The sequence below is a fragment of the Coturnix japonica genome, chromosome 3, assembly GCF_054131305.1.
Source record: "Coturnix japonica strain WE chromosome 3, WE-NBRP24, whole genome shotgun sequence".
Taxonomy (NCBI): domain Eukaryota; kingdom Metazoa; phylum Chordata; class Aves; order Galliformes; family Phasianidae; genus Coturnix; species Coturnix japonica.
In genome coordinates this window covers 101,408,153-101,430,621 of record NC_140665.1, presented here as the reverse complement: position 1 = coordinate 101,430,621, position 22,469 = coordinate 101,408,153, and the positions used below count along the sequence as shown (strand labels likewise).

Here is a 22,469-nt window from a genome sequence, read left to right as displayed (position 1 = left end):
GGTGTAAAGTACCCCAAGCTTAACAGATCAGAGCATCTGGGGAGGCACGTAGCAGGGCACGGGGCGAGCAAACAAAGCGATGCCCACAAAGCTTCGGTCGCAAAGCATTTGTAAGACCAGAAGGAGACGGAACAGCCGCTGATCAACCCGAGATCCGGCCGGTGGGGCAGCCCGGGGCGGGGCTGAGCGCATGCGCTCGGTGCCTGGAGGCGGTGGCTGCGGGACACGGCGCTGCGGTGCGGTGAGTGCGGGCGGCTGCGGGGACAGGGAGAGGGGACAGCGAGGAGAACCGCTCCGGGTTCAGTCTGTGTGTCCATGGTGATGGTTTGGGGGTTTTGCTCCCCTGGGGCTGTTTGCTGTGGGTGGGTGTTGGGTTTTCCCTACGTGAGCATCTCGCTTTGCATGGAGGCTGCAGGTGGTTTTATTGTGCGCTGTAGGGTGGAGGTGTAGCTCGGCTGGTGGGTGCTGTGGGATGGTTGGAGATGGGAAGGGAGAGAAGCGAAGTGCAGGTTGCACAGTGAGGTGGTGGTGCTCCGTCCCTGCAGGCAGCCAAGGTCAGGCTGGATGGGCTCTTCCCTTAGCTCTGCCCAAGGGTGCAGTCTCTCTTTGTGCAATCCGGGCTATGTCCAAGTGGTTTTTCAGTTTTTGATGTCCTGGTGTCAGCATAAGTGTTTGTCTGTCTCCTCCGTCATTTGGGGAACTCTGGGAGCCCTGCACTTTGTCCTCATAAGCCCCAGCAATGATATTGGTACCCATGCACCTTCCTGGAGGGTTTTGCAGCATTGTGCTGGGATCAGTTGAGGTGAAGATATAAGGAAGAAGCTGTCAGTAATAAGGATGGTGAGGCACTGGCACAGGTTGCACAGAGAGGTGGTGGTGCCCCATCCCTGCAGACAGCCAGGGTCAGGCTGGATGGGATCTGAGCACTGATGGAGCTGTGGGTGTCCCTGCTTAGTGCAGACAGTGGCCTTGAAGGGTCCCTTTAACTCAAGCCATTCTATAACGATCCCTTCCATGCTGGAGGGGCGCTTAACTGAGAGATCACTGCAACCTGAAGGGCTGAGGATGGGGACGTGGGTGACTGTGATGCTGCAGTCATGGAAAGGTCATGAGAAAGGACATTTGGATGCCCTGCGGGAGAGGAATGCGGGCTGCGGGGCTGTTTGTGCTCGCTGCTGGGGCAGGGAGGGGACGGCGAGCTGCCAAGTGCACCGCTCAGCTCAGCTCAGCTCCGAGGGGTGCAATGTAGCACAAACAGTTCCTAGAAGCACGGCCCTGCTGAGCCCAACCGCCTTTGCACACTTCCTCCCACCAAGGTGTTGTTTAACGGCCCCTGGCTTGTGGGATGGCTGATTGTATGTATTTACATTGAAGCTGTGCCTGAAGCCGAGGAGATGGTTGTGTCATTCCATGCATGAAAGGCTGAGCAGCAAACCCAAAGCACAGAAAGAGCATGTTGTCCTGGAAGCTGTAATTTATGGGGCTGCGTAAGAGATTTGCAAGCTGGTGGCCATACCTCGTGTCCTTCAGGCATATGTGCTTTAATCTTCCCCCCCAGCAAATCCTCAGCATCCCATATTTGCAGGGGGAAATCAGCCATCTACTCTGGGAGCTTTGCGTGCAGCTCTGCTCACCTCGAAGGCTGGGGATACAGACTTGCAGTGCATGGAGGACAGCAGCTTGCAGCTCCAGGGCTGGCACACAGCTGCATGCTCTGCCTGCTGCCTCCCTCCCTCTCTCCCTGCTCCCTGTGCCGCACGTGATGGATGGGCATATTTTTCTGATGACCCAAGCCTGAAAATCTGCTGCCTTCAAAATGTTTTTGGGCATCGGGCTTTTTGTGGGTGATGGTTTGTTTGTAGGAAAGCTGAGCAGTTTCAGTCTGAGATATCTTCCAGCAACACTTTTGGTGCAATGAGGGCCCAGGGATGCTGCGTGCACACTGATGGAAGGATGCTGCACAGACATCATGGGAGGAGATGTGGGTTGTGAAAGCAAGACACGGTTGAAACAAATCCAAATTGCCTTTTCAGCTTGTGAGGAGGGGAAAAAAAAATGGGCATTTCTGTGGCACCATTCAGCTCAATCCAGTGCTGGCGTGTGAAGCGGGTCAGGTCAGCCACCCCACTCCATCACTGCGTGGCTGAATGACAGCTTGCTGGCAGGGGATGGCTGCCTGCATGCCTCAACCCCGTTTGCTCCATAGCAAGGTGGAGTTACTCGAATTGCGTGTGGGTGGCTGCAACAAAACTGTGCTAGGAGTGTGCAAACAACCTGGCAGACACAGGTCATTGATGGGGAGTAGGCTTTGCTCTTGTTTCTGTGCTGGTGAGCCCAAAGCAAGTCAGGTCAGGGTGCTCCACCTGGTGGGTGCAGGCTGCTCACTGGTATCACACACCTACCTGAAAGCTTTTGGGTGTGTGTGGGGAGGGGAGGGGGTAGAAACTGGTGAGCAAATCTAGAAAGGGCAAAGAACAAAGGTATAGTGAGGTCAGAAGGAAAACCTGTGGGTCTGGTCTCATTCAACATCTTCATCAATGACCTGGCTGGAGGAATAGAATGCAACCTCAGCAGGTTTGCTGATGATACAGAAGTGGGAGGAGTGGCTGACACAGCAGAAGGCTGTGCTGCCATTCAGAGATGTGGGCACTTTACTGTGTTGTGTGACCAAGCACTGGCATAGGCTGACCAGAGACGTGGGGGGGAGTCTCCAGTGAATCATAGAATCATTAAGGTTGATGATCTCTAAGATCCCTAAGTCAACTGTCAGCCCATCCCCACCACGCCTGATGACTGCATCCTTCAGTGCCACATCTCCACCGTTCCTCAACACCTCCAGGGATGGTGACTCCACCATCACATCATGAAGGGACCTGGTTTAGTGTTCGGACTCAGTAGGTCAGGCTGGTGGTTGGACTTGGTGGTGGGGCCTTGTGAGATCCAAGCTGGAGCACTGCATACAGCTCCGGACATCAGCAAAGGACAAGGAGCTGCTGGAGCATATCTAGAGGAGGCCATGAAGGTGCCCAGAGAGTAAAGCATCTTTCCTATAGAGACAGGCTGAGAGCTGGGTATATTCAGTCTGGAGAAGTCTTTGGGGAGTTCGCATTGTGTCCTTCCAATACCTAAAGGGGGAAGGTGGAAAGGACTCTGTCAGAAAGTGTAGTGATAGACCCAGGGGGAATGGCCTTAAACTAAAGGCGGGGTGACTTAGATTGGATGTAAGGAAGTAATGCTTCACAATGAGGGAGGTAAGGCAGTGGCAGTGCTGCCCAGAGAGCTGTGGGTGCCCCATCCATAAAGTGCCCAAGGTTATAGATGGTTCTATGGGCAGCCTGGGCTGTGGGAGGTATCCATGCCCATGGCAGGAGCTGGATGGGCTTTAATGTCACTGCAACCCCTGCCATTCTAGGACCTCCATTTCCCATTTATGGTGGGACCTTTCCAAAACAGCAACCTGTGGTGCACCTGATGGGCTTTTGCACAGCTCACAGAAGAGTGGAATTCAGGAATTAGTTGTTACTTCCACGCCGTACACAACCACTTTCCTTTATAAATGCAGTGCATTTGTTAAAGTCTTCCCCGGGGTTCAAGTTCTGCAGTGCCTTCTGCTTTGTTTCCCAGGCATTGCTGCCTGTCTGGAAGCAGATGTGCATGTGTAAAGCCCAGTGTCTGCACAGCACCCTGCGAGCCAATACATGGAGCTGCTACAGGCTGACTTACAGAGTTAACGCTGAGGCTGGGCTGGTGGGAAAATCAGCCATACCCTGCAGGAAATCTTCTCATTCAAACCCTTCCATTAGACTGTGACCAAAAGCAAAAGAGCTGGGGAAAAAGCTCGGGTTTCCAATTACTTCTGAAGAAAGGGAGAGGAGAAATTGGAACGGGATCGTTCCTCCTCTGGGCCACGGTTTGCATTGTGACTGCCATGATCCCGCCTGGACACCGTCCACCCCTCCTGGCAGCTCCATCCCTGAACAAACGATACTTGGTTGCCGTTAATTGGGAGCAGCCAAAAGAAGTGAATCCCCCGGAGATGGGGGTGAGGAGGGGATGGCAGCGAGGTGCCCTGCTGATGAATGTGGCTTTCAGCTGCTCCAACACCCCCGCGGGAGGGAAAGAATAGGGGCTCTGTGAACGCAAAACAGCCAGTGCTGACCTTGGGGTTTCTCTCTCTTTTTGTTATTATTCCCCTTCTCGCTCCCTTTTCTCTAATTGCTCGTTGCTTTGTCCATCACATGATCACTGGAAATCGCCAACTTGTTCTCGCTCCTCGGTGTCACAAGTTTGGTTTAAAATAAGCCTGCCCAGATTCCTGATTTACTCACTGTTTGTCTGAGCACCGCATGCGTTTCTTGTGATTTCCGACTGTTAGCTTGAAAATGTCTGCCCCCCTTTCCTTCTGCATGTTAAAACCTGGTGTTTCCCAGCTGGGAAGAATCTCTGCTCTCAGTTCAGTGCCCAGTCTTCCCTTAGCTCTGCTCAAGGGTGATGCTTGTTGTATCCGAGATGAGACTGTGGCAAAATCCTGGTGTGCAAGTTAGAGCCAGCCTGTGCCTGGTACAGATGCTGCTGTTCCTCTCATATGCTCATCAGAATGCAAAGCAGGCATGCCAGGGGTAGTGGAAAACACAGCATGCCCCTTGAATCCATCTGCATCCTTGCATCCTGCTCTTTGTGCAATCCGGGCTATGTCCAAGTGGTCTTTCAGTTTCTGATGTCCCAGTGTCAGCATGAGTGTTTGTCTGTCTCCTCTGTCATCTGGGGAACTCTGGGAGCCCTGCACTTTGTCCTCATAAGCCCCAGGACTGATTTTGGTACCCATGCACCTTCCTGGAGGGTTTTTCAGCGTTGTGCTGGGATCAGTTGAGGTGAAGATATAAGGAAGAAGCTGTCAGTAATAAGGATGGTGAGGCACTGGCACAGGTTGCCCAGAGAGGTGGTGGTGCCCCATCCCTGCAGACAGCCAGGGTCAGGCTGGATGGGATCTGAGCACTGATGGAGCTGTGGGTGTCCCTGTTCAGTGCAGGGAGTGGACCCAGAGGTCCCTTCCTTAAAGGTCTCTTCCAATTTAGACAGTTCAAATCTGCCTTCCTAAATTTTGGCACTTATCCCCTGGGAATGCACAGGCCTCTGAATGAAGCACGTGTCCTGTCATAGCTCTGCCCCCTTAGGAGAGAAATAAAGAGAATCTGCCAACGTCAGACCCTCAGTGAGGGCCCTGCATTCAGCCTTGTACATCTCTGACACTAAATCACCCCATTTTAGGAACCACCTTCCCTTCCAGCTCTTGTAGGGCAGCTCCAGCGGACTCAGCAGCCACCTTCTCTGTGGCAAAGGAAATAAAACCAACAGCCCTGAGAGATGCTAATGAAGAAAGCCTGGAAAGCACAAGGAAAAAGAACTGGCTGGAAAATGCAGTAATGTCAGTTATGACAGCCCCCATCCGCCAAGAACAAGGAAGTAAAGTGAAAATGCTTTGTCTGTTATCAGAGTTGTGAGGGGAAGTGGGACATGCAAGCCAGTGCAGAGTCTGCTCAGACTTGGCTCTTTGTGCTATCTCACCCTGGGACTGTTTGTCAGCTCCCATCTCTGCTTTCACTTCCTCTTGATTGTTAACATCATACGGTGACACCAGCTTGCTGAGGGCCTCCTGGTGTGTATCCGCTCAGACTGGTCCTCTGCCTCTCGCAGCAGATGCTACAAAAGAAAAATAAAGCATTTCCCACACTGATGCAAAATACTCATTACCATTTACTTATTTTCTGGTCACGTCTACGCACTTGGGTGTATATGAGCTTAGGAGTCCAGCCCCAGTCCTGCAAATATGCATGTGCTGGGTGGACAGGAGTACAGAGTCTGGTTCATCAGCACTGAGTTCAGTCTAAGTACAGTCATGTGTGATGAGTTCTTTTTTCTTCTTCTTCTGGTATCTCTCCTAACTGCTTCTTGCACCCCCTTACTGGCAACTAGCCCTAAACGTGCCCCATGAGATTGCCAAGGAGGCGGGTACTAAGGGCAGGATGTAATGTTTCTGTGTCTATCTAATCTAGGCTGAACCACAGAGACATCTTCCTCAATGCTGAATTCAGGTCTGCCAAGTCAAGAAAAGCCCTTCGCCTCTACAGGCAGGGTCTGCATCTCAATATCACCACAGAATCAAGAAGGTTCTTCTCCCAGTGCATTCCCATTAACGTTTCCTCCCTCTCCCCTCCCTGCAGGGCACGAGGACGACGTTCCCCCATGATGACGGCCATCCTGGAGCGCCTCAGCACGCTGTCCCTCAGTGGGCCACAGCTCAGCCGCCTGCCTCGCCTGCTGGAAGATGGCTTCCCCAAGATGCCGTGCACCGTCCCAGAGGGAGAGGTGCCACAGCTCTTCCGTGAGCCGTACATCCACGCCGGGTACCGTCCCACTGGGCAGGACTGGCGGTACTACTTCCTCAGCCTCTTCCAGAAGCACAACGAGGTGGTCAACGTCTGGACTCATCTCCTGGCGGCGCTGGCAGTGCTGCTGAGGTTCAAGGCGTTTGTGGAGGGCGAGCAGCTGGCCCTGGATGCGTGGTCTCTGCCTTTGCTCATCTTCGTCCTCTCCTCTGTCACCTACCTGACCTGCAGTCTCCTGGCCCACCTGCTGCAGTCCAAGTCAGAGCTGTACCACTACACTTTCTACTTTGTGGACTATGTCGGGGTCAGCACCTACCAGTACGGCAGTGCCCTGGCCCACTTCTACTACAGCTCCGACCAAGCGTGGTATGACAAATTCTGGCTTTTCTTCCTCCCGGCAGCTGCTTTCTGTGGCTGGCTGTCGTGTGCTGGCTGCTGCTACGCCAAATACCGCTACCGACGGCCTTACCCCATCATGAGGAAGATGTGCCAGGTGATCCCAGCCGGGCTGGCCTTCATCTTGGATATCAGTCCAGTCGCTCACAGGGTGGTCGTGTGTCACTTGGGGGGCTGTGAGGAAGATGCTGCTTGGTACCACACGTACCAGATACTGTTTTTCCTTATCAGTGCTTATTTCTTCTCCTGCCCAGTTCCTGAGAAGTATTTCCCTGGCTCTTGTGATATCGTCGGCCATGCCCACCAGATCTTCCACGCCTTCCTGGCTATCTGCACCCTATCGCAGCTGGAGGCCATTTGTTTGGATTACAAGAACAGGCAGGAGATTTTCCTGAAAAGACACGGGCCTTTCTCCATCTATCTCTCCTGCGTCTCTTTTTTTGGCTTGGTGGCCTGCAGTGCCATCACAGCTTACATCCTGCGATGCAGGATCAAGGCCATCCTGGCTAAAAAGGACTCCTGAGAATGGTGAAGGTGATGGGCATGACACCACACGGAAGGAAAAAAGTAATAATCAAGAAAAGGGGCATAGCATGTTAGAGGCATAACTGGCTTATTTGCCTAACACACCGTGACTAACCTGGACCTTGGACTGGGGTGGAGGGCTGGACACTTCATGCTGGATGCATTCTCACAGCGGGAGCTGCCTTCTGCCATGCAGGGGGACATGGGGTGTTTTAAGCCACAAAAGTCACTTAACCAAGGATACTGGAATAGGCAGAGGTTCCTTGTTCTTTCTAGTAAACCTGTGGGAGATACCTCGCTGAATGTGAAGGATGGTAGTCTGAGGGCTGTGCGACTGCAGAAGGGTTTTCTAGGGCACACAGCACAGTAGGGAGCCCACCACGAGGCCTCTGGGTGGACATGATGACACCTTTGGGTTTTGCCATTTCTTCTGGCTGAGTAGAGACTTGCTAACATCAAAGGCAGTTGTAAGGTTTCATTTCTACGGTTCACTTGCAAGGGTGTGTGTTACAGCGGCTGAACTAATCCTTTTCCAGCTCCAGCTCGGCTAAACCAGATTTTATCTATGATCCCCTGAAGTATCTCAACAGCAGGTTGCTGAGCTGACATCAGCAAAGCATGCTCACAGACCAAGACTTGACCTGGAGTCCTCTAGAATCAACTGGAACTGAACCATGTCTGCCAGGCACTGCTGTGGTCCAGCCACCCCTGACGTAGTTGGGGATGTTAGGTCATCTGTATCTTTTCTTTCTGCACAATTGCACCATCTGTGGTGGAACTGCTTAGCAAAGCTAAGCAGGTTGTCCCAGCTCTTCAAAGGCTCCTGCCTTCCATTTTAAATGCTTACTTGCCTTTGAAGACTTGGCCCTGTTACAGATTTGAGCTGATTTCTATAGCTTTTCTCAGGAGTGGTAGTAGAGGTTGAGGACCCCTGCAACCATCAGCATTCAAGATGCTGGCACTGGGAGGGGAAATATATTTGTTGAGAGAAGTGCCTCTTTTTCTGCCTGTGTGACATGTTCATACATTCGATCCCCAGTCACCTGCCATGGGAGTCTGACAGGCCTCCAATTCTGACCATGCAGTGCAGAACTAACTTGGATGTGACCTCTCTGGTATGGGAAAGCCAGTGGGCCCTGGGCCTCCTAGGGCTCCAGGGGTGGTCATGGCCAAAAGATGATGAAAGTGGATGTGAAGTCTTTATTCCCTTCTTAATGGTTCTTTTCAGGATGCCAAGAAATCCTTGGTGGGCCTTGTGGGAAAGATGGCCATGAATCTGGAGGGTTGCTTTCTCTGACCTATGGGGCTTTGAATCTGGCATGTTTATATCGGCATTAGATGAAGGTAGAATGGCAAAAGGCAGGAGCAGATTGACAGAATTAAGGTCTTTTCTAACCTTGGAATGGGTTTGTCCTTGGAACTTGGAGGTTCTTGTGTGGAGTGGCAAATACAGTGGTCAGGGACACTTGGTGTCTGTGGGTCACTCCTGTCCAGAGAGGAGGAAGTGTTGTTTTACAGCTAGATGAATCTCTTCTGTAATTGCTGGAGGGATATTTGAGGTGTGGAGCCATGCTGTGGCACTGAAGTTGGTAGCACTTAGAGGACTGGATGCTCTGTGCCCATACAGATAGATTCCATTCAGACTATGTGCCTTCTGTTGAACGTACTGCTCTCTTTTCATAGTTAACTCTGAGTCCTTCCAACTGTGTTCTTACAGAAGACCTGAAGCCTCAAATGCCACGACACCTATACCACGATATATAAATCTTCTCTGAAAGCAAGAAAGGTGTGGGATCTATTCCAGCCAGAGATCTGTCTTGCAGAATCCAAGGGCAGGCAAATGAATGGTGGTTGCTGGTACCGAGCAGGAAGACTTTAAGGTTGGGGATATGATTTGTCAAGACAAGCACTGATTTCTGCACTTGAACTGGTTTTTAATATTGAGATGTGTTTGTGTATGTGCATACATGCCTGATTTAATATCCAGAAGGGTTTTGCCTTTGGCTTTTTTATCTACAGAACCTCTTAGCTGGGTCGAGATTAGCTTGAAGGAAGTAATTCCATGCTGCTGGAGGAGCATGGGGGCCAGACAACAACATCTCTGAAAACTCACCGTTTAATAGGTACCTTGCAGCAAGGAAAAAAAAGAGGTTTTGTGCACAAACCTGAAACTGGCCTAACTGATAAATTAAGTGCAAAGGATGAGGAGAGCAATCTTTGATTACAAGAGAAGAAATCACGGGAGAAATTTGGAGAAGTCATCTAGTCCCCCCTTTCCCATCACCGTAGGCTTCCTTGTTCACATCTAGCCCAGCTTAAGAGCACTTAGAAATTGTTAATGACTTCATTTCCTACGCTGCTTATTGACTTACACCTCCTCACACTGCGTCTTTTGCACAGAGGTTTATCTGACTATGGAGCAGTTACAGGCTGGTCCACAGTTTTGTTCTGAACTAAAATGGAAGGGGTGAGCATCACTGCTAACAGCATACTGTGCTGTTATCACTTAGTAATACTAGTATCAAAAGACAAGGGACACCCAGGTGTTGGCTTCTCTAAGGCTGTGAAAATATGTGACGTCCTGCCCTTGGCTAAAGAAGGATGGTTACAGTAATGCTGTCCGGTTCACAGCAGAGTAGGAGGTGCTTCATGAATTTTCAGAAGTATTTCTGGTCAAATGTCATCTCCGTGCTACAGCAGAAATGGAACTTCTCCTTCTGAGTCAACTGTTGTGTGACGGCAGTGGTGTTTTTGCATGTCCTCAAATGAAGCCACTCACGTGCCCGCATGGCCCTGCACTCAGACCTGGAGCTGACTTCCTCATTACTATGATGGGTCAATTTTGCAGGCAGCTGCCACCCAGATTGCTGCTGCTGTGAGGGTGCACCCTCGGTGTCCGAAGGGACTTGTCTACACTGGAGCTTCCTCTGTCTCTGCCTCAATCCTCCTCCTCTTCCTCCAGCAAAGAGGTTCCTTCACCCAAGGACTTATGCCTTACGCACCTGGCTGCCTACCTGAGCAAACTCAACATGCTGAGCACTCTGCTCCACCTCGAGAGGGAAGGGACTGGGAAGTTGCTGCCAATGCCCTCCTGAGAACCGTGCTGTTGATCTAGAGGAGACCAGAGCTGCTGAGACAGTAGAAGTGCAGCTGTGCTAAACTGAGAGCCTGACAGGATCTTCTCCTCTGGGCCTGCTGCTTGGAGCATGGCTTCATCCATCCTGGTGCTCCTTTGAGGAGGCATGGCTGGGCTGGGTGTCCTGGTGGCTGGGAGTTGAGCACTTTTTGGATCCTGAAGGCCCTCACCCTCAAGATTATCTCCAGTCCTACAGTAGTACTGTAGCAGATCTCACAACCTGGATCTGCACAGGTCAGCTGAGAAGTCATCCCAATGTGCCTTATGCTGTTACCTCCTGGGATTTATACCGAAGGAACCAGGGGCAGCTTCTGTTATCTGCTGGTCCGTGGTTGTTTTTAATGGGACAGGATTTCCCCGGTGTATGGAACAGAAGGGGGGAGGATGGAGAGAGTTACCTTAAACTTGCCTTAAACTTGGATTTTTGCCTAGTGATTTGTGTAGCAGGGCAAGGACGGGTTCCTCATGTGCCTTGCAATTGACATTTTTTACTGACAAGATTATTTTTAAGCACTGTTTGTTACTAAACAGAACAAAAGAGTTTGTATTTTTTTTTTCTTCCCCTGGGAAGTAGAGAAGGGTACGGGTGTTAGATATTAACCATCCCCTTCCCACCTCCCACCTGCTGACTTTGTATTGTTGAAAATCATTGGTAATATTTTAAGCTTTGTACTGTACTGATCATTATTTAAAAACCTTTAGTGAAAAAAAAACAACAACAAACAATGAAAGTAAAGTGATTGGTGTGGTGTGAAGTTCCCAAATGCACAAATACAGAAGGTTATGAATCATTAGGAAGGAAGCTTGGCCTTACAGTAGGAGTAGACGATAATCAACAATCGGATGTAGTTTTAGCTGTGTATCTCAAGGCACCTTCCAGGTTTCATAGTAACTGTGATAGTCAACTATGTTATCATGCACCTTCTTTTAGTTTCCCCTTGTCATGTCACTTCAAATCCCTTGCAAAGAGTCCATATCCATCTTAACATTTAGGGTTGGTTTTTTCCCAGTATCTGAAGGCTGCTATACATCCTCTCCCTCTCCCTCTCCCTCTCCCTCTCCCTCTCCCTCTCCCTCTCCCTCTCCCTCTCCTCTCCTCCTCTCTTCTCTCTTCCCCTCTCTTCCCTTCTCTTCTCCAGGCTGAACACTGCAAGCTCTCAGCCAGTCTCTGTAGCAGAGGGATCCCACCCTCTGAGCATCCTCATGGCTCCAACAGCTCCAGGCCCTTTGCTTGTCAGCTGTGTCCATTACTCCCTCACTGGGTTGTTGGTATCTCTCTCACTCCCATCATTCCTGATTTAAAGCCCAGTGGGTTCACACATAATCACATACATACCCCCACCTCTAGGATATACATCGGCGTGAATTTCAGTCACTAAAGAAGTCTGTGTTTTTTTTTCTTCTATTAGCACTATGCTACTCATTTCAATCATTATTTCCTAATGTCATATGCAAAGCAAGGCCTCTGTACTATCGTGCTTCCACCCAGCAGAGGGCGAGATGCCTTCACCTCCATGGCTGCAGAGGCCCCAGTGCCACGAAAGCACAGCCTCCAGGCTCTGCTGGAGCTCTGCAAGACAGGCTTAGGAAAAAATGCTCCCACTCAAACGGGCGTGCAGCCAGCCCTGCAAAGAGATGCATTTCCGAGCCAGGGATGTGCTCTGCAAACGTCTCGCCCTCTGCGTAAGTGACAGGGATTTTGCCAGACGAGTTAGGCCAAGGTTTTCTGTTTCCATGAAGTAAAAACTGAAGAAGAACAGGACAAAAATACCAAAACAAGGCTGTTAACCTTTTTTAACGAGAAATAAAAATAGAGGCTTGTGGTATGCTGCTTGGCAATACTGCTTTAGGGAACACACTTCCTACATGCCATTTACTATTTGATTTTACACAAACGACTACTCGATGCCTAGAAAGCTAGAGACAGTTATTAGCAAGAGAGGGAATGGGCTTATCCCAAGCAGATGAAGTCAAATGCAAATGATTCCATGTCAGAGGAACAAAGCATTTTGATCTGCTCCCTTCACATGTCACAGAGCAGAGAATGAGAGAGAAGGTGTGATCCCAAGCACCTGATATTGCTGCAAATATTATATATAATGAAGTAACTCATTAGATATATGAGTTACTTCAGAAGAGGTTCTTTTACCCCATGGCAATCTTTGCCTGGTTTTATCCTTGCAGATCTCTGGGAACATGAGGCAGAGCCTTAGCAAGCAGCTCCAAATGAGATATTTCCTTCTTTCTTTTGTTAAGCAGCTGTTGATGCTGGGCTCTGCAAATAGGTCAGGGAAAGAATGCTTCCCCACGTTGCCTGCTGCTCCTGCTGACTCCAGAGAGAGAACTGGAGCCCCAGTGTGAAAATGAGGATTGAACGTACCTGAAATATAAGGGATTAAGCCACCTGCTGGGTCTTAAGCTCTGCAGCTGTCCCCAGTGATAGCTTATTTATCCCGACGTTGTTTGCTTTGTTCAGGTTGAAGGTAAGATCTACTCTCAGTCAAAAGCAGTTTCTCTAGCTGTGAAGAGCACTAAGCTTGTTCTCAAGCAGCACCCTAACATACCTTTATCAAATATTTATCCACTGGAGCTGGAGGGGTGGATGGTGTGTGGAAGAAAGGAGAAATCCAAGCGTGCAATGGTACGAATGCTGGATACGACAACAAAGCAGTGTAGAAAGCACTGTGGGAGAGCAGTCTGATTTATGAATCCCTGATTTTACCAGGCTCAAGAGTATCACGTTTCAGCCTACTATCAGCAAGCCTGGGCTTCAAAGTGTTCTTTAACAAACCCTTTGTAAGTAGTCCTTGGATCCCTCGGAGCACAGATAGGGCATACTGAAACATCAACTATTCCTGTAGCACGGGGATTCACAGGTTGGGCTTATTTATTGCTATGCATTACAGTGGTGTAAATACACATAACAGCACAGCCTTTCCTCCAAAATACATGAGGTTTAAGCAGAGGAGAGCTAGATCTTGATACAGAAAACACTGATCCTTTTGCTTTTCAGGAGGAGTTGTAGAGATGCAAGCCTTGTCTTAGCCTTGCCAAGACTGATTTGCACGTACAGAATTTGCTGTCAAAGATGCCCCTTTCTTCCATGGTCTTCCTAAATCATACATCCCCATCTGCCTTCAAACACTGAGAGGAAGTGAAGTGTTCCGATCCAGTCCCTGCTCATATCTGGAGCCAAAAAGGCAAGTTTCCTTCCCTTAGGAAGTTACTGGCCCTTGTGCTTAGGATACCTGCTGGATCCCACACCAGGAGCAATCAGACAGACTGCTTAAGCCCCAACAACACCCACATCCAAGCCAGTTCCTCACTGTCTGCTTGCTGCCTTTCAGCCCCGCTTGGCCTTCAAGTTATTATTTCCCTTTCTGAGCTCATCAGACACCTTTATCTCTCCCTGCTGCTTTTAGTCTCTCTGTGTTCCTGCTTGACTTCTGCTTACAGACTCTCGGATCCTGCTGCCTGCCCATGAATCACAGCCTGCTCTGTCTTACACACCAACATAAAGGCACTAAAGGGAAGAAGAAACACGAAACCCTCTTTTCTCCTTGGTGATCGAGGTGACTCTCCTTATCTGTTACATTTAAGAGCAACTTTCCCACAGGATCTTTACATTTAAAGGCTTTCCTCCTTCCTATACGTGAAATCTCACACTGTGGGGGATCTGTGTCAGTGTTGCAACTGGCTATTTCACAGCTAATAAGTATATATGTATATAACATGGTTAATAAGCACAACCTCTTCTCCTGTGGGGTATTTTGAGAACTCGGGTAGAGTCTCACAGCTACTTTTCTCTATGAAGAGGGCAGGCCGCCCACAGCCTGGACATGTTTTCAGTCTCACATACACAGGCCCAGCTGTGAGAGCAGCACAACTACATCCTGCAACAGGGAAAGAAATACGAGGAGGAACACTTTCCACAGCCTCAAGGCAGCTGCTTTTACACACAACGGGGGTGGTGACAGCCGAGGCCCAGCCCCTCAGGTCCCTTAGCCGGGACAAGGCCGCAGCCGCCGTTAAGTCTATTGAACGTGCGTATTAGGCGGGGCCTGGTGATTGCCATAGAGACAGCGTCGCTGGGAGGTGAAAGCAGACGCCATGAGCTCGGAGCCGAGGCCGGGTCTGCCCTTCCTCCCGGGCTGCTCCTTCAGGGACCCCACGGTGAGCGCAGCCCCTGCTCAGCACAGCTCTCGGGACCCCTCGGCATCGGTGCCTTCAGCCCCCATCTACCCGGGGTGCCCCCAGTCCCCTCCTGGTCTTGAAGGAGCTGAAGGAGCCCTGTGAGGCTTCTGCACAGCCCAGATGCTATGGGGGCCTTTCACTGATCCGTGGTTCCTGGAGGATCCTGGTGTCCTTGTTCACGCTCCCAGGGAACCTGGTACTCTCTCAGACCCTCCTCTAACTCCCCAGTGGACCTGGTATCTCCACATTCACCTTATATCTTCTCAGAGGCCTACCCTAGTCAGCCTGTGGTTTGCCCAGATCACCTCCTAATCCCCACAAGAGGTTGGGTACTTCCTCAATTAATCTGAAAGCCCTGGGGGAGCTGGTATCCTGTGGATAACCTGACACCCCAGCTCACCTGATGCCCCTCAGGATATCCACCAAACTGACTCTCAAAGGACTTGGGATCCTTATAAACTCACCCAAGGGAGCTGAAAACCACTGAACTCTTTGCCCAGGGAAGCTGTTTTTTCCCTAAGCCAACAGCTGCCTGCTGAGCTCACTCACTCCTGGGGGGGGAATGAACTCTCTGAATCCACTTGCTTCCCCTAACCTCATCCACAGGAGCTCCCTGAGCTGTCCCAAGGCAATTTCAAGTCAAGACAAGTTCCCAGAACAACAGATATGGTTGAGCCCAGCCTCCTTAGTGCTTTTAAATCCATCCCCAAGATGCCATTGCATCTTGCACCCATCTGATGTCCCCTTAAACTGCCCTGATAGCTTTGGAGGGTAAGGTTTCCCAAAACAGAACCACTATCTGCAGACTTAACCCTGGGCATCTAGTACTCCTGAATCCATTCTTTAGTTGCCCTGCCAATTCATATGGTACAAAAAGGGGAGCAGCACTCTAAAACTGACTTTATAAACAGGCAGACTACTTCTGAACCACCTCAGTTATGTGTTATGTTTCCTTTGTGGCTTTGGACAGCCTGGTCTAGTGGCTGGCAATCCTGCACATAGCAGCGGGGTTGGAACTAGGTGGTCATTGTGATCCTTTTCAACCCAGGCCATTCTATGATTCTATGAACTTACTTCTCATTCTGGTACTGCCCTGAACCAGGACCCATACAGTCACCTGATTCTTCCATAGATGCCTTCCTTGTATTGCCTGGAGAATTTAATGCTTGATAGACCATATGAAACTGATGCTCTGGAACCTGAGAACTGAGAGTCTGTTCAGAGAACTGGTATCACTCCACTGAGCTGATACCATTGCAGCCTCCAGAATTCTCAAGGAAGTGAAACTTCTCAGCTGTACTCACACTCGTTGGAAGAAGTAGACTCATCCTCTGCATTTGAATAGATACCTAAATAAGGAAGCAACCTTTCCTTTTCCCCACTCACAATGGTCAACAAGGTGAGGATCTGATAACCTCAAATCCTCCCAATATCCTCTTGCAAAAGCAAGATGAAAAGCAATACACCCTGAGTTCCTTCCAGTAATGGTTTAGAGCAGCTGACAATTTGCATTTCCTTCTCCATGGGAAGTTAATATCTCAGATCTTGATACTGTTAATCATCTTCAACTCAGTGCTACTATAATTGCAGTTTTAGAAGCCAAAGTCTTTGAATTTTCCTGACTGCTTTGCTCAGAAGCTTACAAACTTCGGTAGGAAATGGATACAGCAGGGCATGCCTGATGACTCTGTGGAACCTAATAGCTTTAAGAATGGGCTCCCAGTACCTAGAAAGGCCTCACTATGCTCTGGTATTGCAGGATAAGGAACATCATGCGCTTGCATCTGATCCTTGTTATATGGGGCATGCTCCACTGCAAAACAAACAGACAAAAATCTTGGGGCATGTCTTTGATATTCCTGTTGAAAACTAACCCTTCCAGGGCAAGACCTTCTATGTCATCCTGATACCTCTTGTAGATCCTTCTCCACAAAAGAAAGACATTACACTAACACAACCCTCGCTTTGGGATCTGATAGGATAAACCTTCTCAAGGGATGGTGAGCCCCACTGCAGGTCAGTCAAAGTTCTATCCATATCACAGAGCCTCTTAACTTCCACTGTACCAACCCCAGCGGTGCCTTCCAGCACAAACAGTCACACTGTTTTCTAAGTCAGTGACGACTGAGTTTTCAACAGTAAATGGAGTCATTCACTCATAACAAATACTCTCAATCGTGCAGTTATAAAGGTTATCTCAGCATTATTCTCAGTAACCACTTGGAAATTTACAATGCAAATCTCTGCCCCTAGCAAAATATTATTTCTTCTATCAGCAAAACCCCACCTGCTTTAGTCATGTGCGTGCTTCTACTGACATCAGTGGCGCTGTGTGCAGAAGAAACACCCACAGGATTTAGCAGAGCAGATTGTTATTTCAGAGTAACTGGAAGTATTGCCCTACTGGTGATGTTTAAGTCGATCTGCACTCCAGAAATGTCTTTGCAATGTTGCTCAGTGAGTGTTATCACCTCACTTTGCCTCTGTGTTCCAGCCTATAAAATGATCAGCAAGATACTTGTTTTCTATGTGAATTTGGAGACATGCTGTAAAAAAACCTCTGCATTCAGATAAGATAACGTAGTTAGTTACTGGTTATTCAGATGCACTCAAAGGAACTGAGACCCTGGGAGGAGAAGCAGTGTTTATACGAAGCTTACAGACATGGCAAGAAATACTTAATTCAGTAGCATTTCTCCAATATGGGCTGGCAGCAACTGAGATTAGGAGTTTACATTCTGGGTTTTCCCTTTCAGTTTTGCATTACTCACCTGATATTGTGAGATGTAGCCTGGCGTTCATGCCCTTAAAAGCCTGTATGCTTCTGACAAGCGCTGATATTGCCAATCTAAGGACAAACTCCTTGGTTTTCATTGAATGTTTCCCTTGGTATTTATTGAACAGGAAGGAATGGCAATCCTGTGGCAGGGCTGCTGTTGATGAAACATTCTGTTAACGTGTCTCCAGTAAACTATCTTGTTTTCACCTGAATGTGTTTTCCTAACTGCGCTGCGAGATGCGTAGTACCAGCTCAGAGAGAAAACAGGCAATTACGTGAAATTCAAGTGAGGCCTTGAAGGTATAAATAAGATTAGAAGCTTAACCATGGGGGGTGAGGGAGGGGGAGGAGGAGAAGTGGTTCACATGCCTGAGGTTGGGCTGATTGTAAGTCTGGCAAAGGAGCTGAAGCCTTTTCCTTTGGCGCTAGAAATGCCTACAATTCTGTTTGATTTGGCAAAACTGAAGGTAAAAGCAGATACTTTATCATAGAATTATAGAATGGTTTGGGTTGGAAGGGACCTTTAAGATCATCCAGTTCCAATCCCCCTACTCGAAGCAGGGACATCTCCTTCTAGACCAGTTTGCTCACAGCCCCATCCAGCCTGGTCTGAAATGCTTCCAGGGAGGGGGCAATGCTTCCATGGAGGGGTCATGCTCATGGACTCACAGTTTCTCCTCCTTTCCTTGTTACAAGTGTCGAAAGCCTAGTGGGACCAGCCAGCCACGTGTTGTTCCAAATGCTTTCAGCAGCAGATGTGGGCTGTACTGCAAGCTGAGTAGCCTCCTGCCTGCCAAGTCCAATCCTCCTCTTCAGTGGAGAAGAACGCAACTGGGCAGACAGAGCTGACATCCTATTCACAGCTCAGATGCTTTCTTCTGTGCCCTTAAGCAAAGTGGGGACCTTCCTGTAGCATGTGGATAATTATTTCACTCGAAGAACGGTTTGATAGCTGACACGAAGCAGATAGCAAAGGCAGGAAAGGCCTCTAAGAAGGTCAAAACTAAGAATAAACCAACAAAGCTAAAAATAACAGGAGAATCCTATCGCCAACGTTATACAGTGCTCACATAAACAGAATTGTTTGTCATAATGGGTTCCCCATAGATCTGCTATAGGACTTTACTCTGTGTCTGTGGTTTTTTACATGCAGACCCTTACATAAGTTATGGGGAGAGGTGGTGAAACAAATGATATGCTTTGATGTGTTTCCTAATTCCAGTTCTAAAGACGTGACGCATCTTGACCAGCAAGGGGAATCCTCTGAAATTGCAAGGAATATATAACAAAGAAGTAACAGAAAGAAGGTGCACATGCAATAGTCAAGGGAGCACCATAGGGCATAAGAGAGTGAAGTCCCTTGGGGCTTTGCACTGCTGTAGCACAGAGTAGGGAAGAAAAGGTTTGTGAGATAAATACTAGGGCAGATCAAGTGCAGTTGCCCCATTCTGGATGCTGAGGCTTGTGGTAAGTCTGTGCGAGTGCAAGGATTTGAGTTGACTCTGATGCTTTGTTCCTCCAGTCACTCACTGTTTATTCAGCCTTCTTGATCTAAGCGTAAGTAACGGCTGCAGTAGGTTATAATAAATTACTGTGGAGGCATTCTGGCTATCAAACTGTCACTGTTTTTCTGTGCTTTTAGTAGCAATATCTACTAAGTGCATGTAGGATTTTAACAGCTGGATTTTCTTCCACAGAAAACATCCTTTCATCGCTCGCAGACGCTGGGCTACAAAAATGGGTTTGCCTTTTCTCGGCTGCCAACAGTGGGGTTCGGCGGGGAGCGACTGTACGTGAATCAGCCTACTCAAGCTGAATTAGATGAATTATGCTACACAGGACCCACACTGACCTACGGGCAAGCCAAGAAGATTACTCCTTCAGGCTTCGTTCCAGCACACGTGGCTTTTGACAAAAAGGTATAAAGAAGTTTATTCCAGGAATATTGGCTGGCCAAGTTCGGAGACATAAACAGTCAGCTCCAGGGTTCATGGGACAGCGTACAGCAGTTTTCAGATGCCATAGCCCTTAGTCAGAGACAGCTGAACCCCAGTCTGAAAGAGGCTTTCTTTGCTCAGGAGGAGGATTATAATACATAAACGATGTAAGACATTCCCTGCGAGTTACGCCGGAGCAATTCCAGCAGGAGTTTGAAAAGAAATTTGATTAATTCTGAAAAGCTTCAGTTTATAACCACTGCCCTGTAAAACACAGCCTGCCCTCCTGCATTTCCAAAAGGTTATTGAGGTTGTAACTGAGCTTGAACAGTTAAGTCTCTCTGCATTTGAGTCCCTGATAGACTGTCTAGCTTTGGTCTATCTATATAAGCTCATGCTTGTCACCACAGCATGTTAGAGCTTGCTGCTCCAGCTGTACTTCCTGCATTACATCTTGGTGATCCTGTCAGATTAGGAGGTGGCTCTGGGTCTGCAATCCTGAGCTGACCCTCACTTTTAAACGTGCTGGTTGCACAGACTGCAGCTGCAGCCAGAGCAGTCCCTGCAGAGCATGAAAGGCTCGGCAGTCCTGAGCACATGCAGAGGTTGCACCCTGTCTGACAGGTCTGGAAAGGCAGCCCTCCTGGGAGACAGCATGAGGGACAAATGTCCTGTGTTAATTACTGCTTCAGGGGCCATTCTTTCAGAGTAACGTAGATGGTGCTGTTTTAATGTCAGATACTTCCCTGTCCCTTCATTCAAACTGTAGTAGTAGCTACTTGATTACGTAGGTCAGTGGGCTGGGTATGCAAGGCTTGATTACCCACCTACATCCTCTTAGGAGCAATGAATGCTCTTGGAGGCAATATTCCTCATGCTTCTATCATTCATGGGACTGAGACTGACTGGCTTTTGGTAGGGTGTGCAGTCTGAGTTTCCTCTGTGTCCTGATTTCTCTCCTTGTTCCTTCAGAACAAGTTGCCTCTTCCTGCATATGCTGGATAGATGTGAGTTCAGATGAATGAGGCAGGTCCTAAAAACCACAAATGTCATCAAACTGTTAACTAAAATCACCAGATCATTTTTCAGACCCTTGTTCAGGGGGTCTGATTATTAAAGAAAGTCAGATGTGTCTGTAAATTAGATTACTGACAGTAACCAAGCACTCGGTTAGTAGGAAGAATAACAGATGATCATGGAGAAAAGAAAGTGCTGTATTTATTACAAGTATCTTGTGTAACCAAACTTAGAAAAGCCCTATTGAAGCTTCCACCATCAGTCACAGATTGGGCTAACAGTTGGCCTTGATGATTTTATAGATTAGAATCCAGTCATTTTTCACTGCCAAAGCCCATTGCAAGTACAGTTCTTTGTATTAACTTTGTATTAACAGACTAACTGTGGTGGTCAAATTGTTTCTTTCCCTCTATCTTTGGTATCTTGTCCCTCTGGCAGGTTTTGAAGTTTGATGCCTATTTCCAGGAAGATGTTCCTCTCTCTACAGAAGAGCATTACCGTATTCGCCAAGTGGGTATCTATTACTATTTGGAAGATGACACCATATCTGTCATGGAGCCTGTTGTGAAGAACTGCGGTTTTCGTCAAGGCACATTTATCAGACGTCATCGCGTGCCCAAGAATGCCCTTGGGGATCCTTACCACTGGAAGGATCTGAATCGAGGTATCAACATCACCATGTATGGCAGGACATACCGCATTGTTGACTGTGACCCATTCACGCAGGTGAGTTCCTTGTATGGAGAAACTGACATGAGGAATTCCAAGAGTTACAGGTGGAAAGATTTGTTACCATCCAGTCTGGTATTCTATACCTGTAGCTTTCACACTGAGATTGCTTGTGATCTTTCATTCTGTGTTTTGTGGAAACTTCTTTCCTCATATAACAATAGGTATTTCAAGGTACAATATTTGCAGTGAGCACAGCTACTGTTTAGTACTTTAGACCATTCTCTTTCCTGAAGACTACACCCTACAAAACAAATTCTAAGGTTGTTATTAGGTTAAGAGAATTGGTCTAAGCTAACTTCTGTCTGTGTGTAGCAGGTTAGCTGCTGAGAGTCCTGATGAACCATTGTGCATATATGAAAGGGAAATTACTGAACTATTTTCCAGCTTAGTGCTCCTCTGATAAGAATGGGGGATGAGAATGCTGTTAGTAACTCAGCACTCGTCTGCAACAAACCAGACATAGTCAGTGGATTTAGAATCATAATATAAACTGACCTAAGACTGCTTATTCATTGCCTGTTTTTTATTCCTAGCTATTTCTGTACCGGTTGAATTAAATCACAACAACACACTGTAACTAATAGTAACATATACCAATATATCGGTATTCTTTTAGATTGTCCCCAGTGCATCCCGGGCCCTGGCCAATCACTGTTCTTTCAAGCAATTCCCAGGATCAGTTCAAGACTTTGAGCACTCCAGGGACCATTCCCAATAGATGAGTTCTATGCAGCCAACTTGGCTGAGTGAGTTTAGATGCAGGCTGATTCTTGCCAGTTGGCCTCAGTGCCCAGGAATGTTCCCAATCATGTAATATGTTAGTACATACGTATTTGCTGAGTGCATGTGGGATCTGCTCTGCTGGAACTAGATGACCGTTAAAGTCAGTTGACATCAGATGAAGATCTGGTTCTCCTGCTAATGTTGGTTATTTGATGGAAAACATGGCATGAGCTATGTGGGTCTAATTCTCAAGGCCGCCAGTCTATTTATCATCAACTGACATGCTCTAGAACAGAGTCTGAAAGTGTAAACCTGCCCTGTGAGTCTTCAGGCTGATCTCACATGCCCATTGGAGATGTTTGCACAGGTGCTTCCTGGGCTGAGTATTTTCACAGGCCAAATAGGGAAGAAGTCCATTGACTTCTGAGGTTGTTTAGAATGACTGAGGTGAATGCACAAGTAATGCCCTAGAGTTTGTTTATGCATCTAAGGTAAGTAAAAAATCCCTTTATAAGCAAATAGATTGTCCTCTTTCTGTGAGAAATGTGCTCCTCCTGGCAGATGAACTAAAGGTGCTAATCTGGACACATATCCTCCTGGTCAGAGGGGCTTTGAAGGGCCTGGTGTGAGTCACACAAACTTGC

The 22,469-nt window shown here is 48.2% G+C and overlaps 2 protein-coding genes across 8 annotated transcripts in view; both read left to right on the top strand.

The window, feature by feature from the left end:
* The first annotated feature begins 183 nt into the window (after positions 1–183).
* Positions 184–22,469, top strand: part of EFHC1 (EF-hand domain containing 1) — a 31,114-nt gene continuing 8,828 nt past the window's right edge. The window contains exons 1-3 of one of the 4 annotated variants that reach the window (XM_085544285.1): positions 184–241; positions 19,114–19,335; positions 20,809–21,096. In XM_085544285.1, coding sequence (XP_085400411.1) covers positions 191–241; positions 19,114–19,335; positions 20,809–21,096 — 561 coding nt within the window. In that variant the 5' untranslated portion in view covers positions 184–190. Of the gene's footprint in view, positions 242–14,459; positions 14,617–16,009; positions 16,037–18,745; positions 18,884–19,113; positions 19,336–20,808; positions 21,097–22,469 lie in introns of those variants that run through there. The other 3 variants (XM_015859797.2, XM_015859798.3, XM_085544287.1) reach the window with 3 other exon arrangements.
* PAQR8 (progestin and adipoQ receptor family member 8) lies at positions 199–11,179 on the top strand. 4 transcript variants are annotated; one of them, XM_015859845.3, is made up of 2 exons: positions 199–241; positions 6,222–11,179. In XM_015859845.3, the coding sequence occupies exon 2, from the start codon at positions 6,244–6,246 to the stop codon at positions 7,303–7,305; it is 1,062 nt and encodes a 353-aa protein (XP_015715331.2). In that variant the 5' UTR covers positions 199–241; positions 6,222–6,243; the 3' UTR covers positions 7,306–11,179. The 4 variants fall into 4 exon arrangements, with proteins under 4 accessions (XP_015715331.2, XP_085400415.1, XP_085400416.1 ...); XM_085544289.1 differs by having other exon boundaries at positions 199–307; XM_085544290.1 differs by having other exon boundaries at positions 199–318.

What these genes read in the sequence shown, in the direction of transcription:
- PAQR8 (XM_085544292.1), top strand. Translation starts at nt 4,492, where the DNA reads ATGCTTGTTGTATCCGAGATGAGACTGTGGCAAAATCCTGGTGTGCAA. An exon ending in GCAAAGCAGGCATGCCAGGG is followed by an intron (nt 4,620 to 6,221) that starts GTAGTGGAAAAC and finishes CCCTCCCTGCAG; the next exon opens with GGCACGAGGACGACGTTCCC.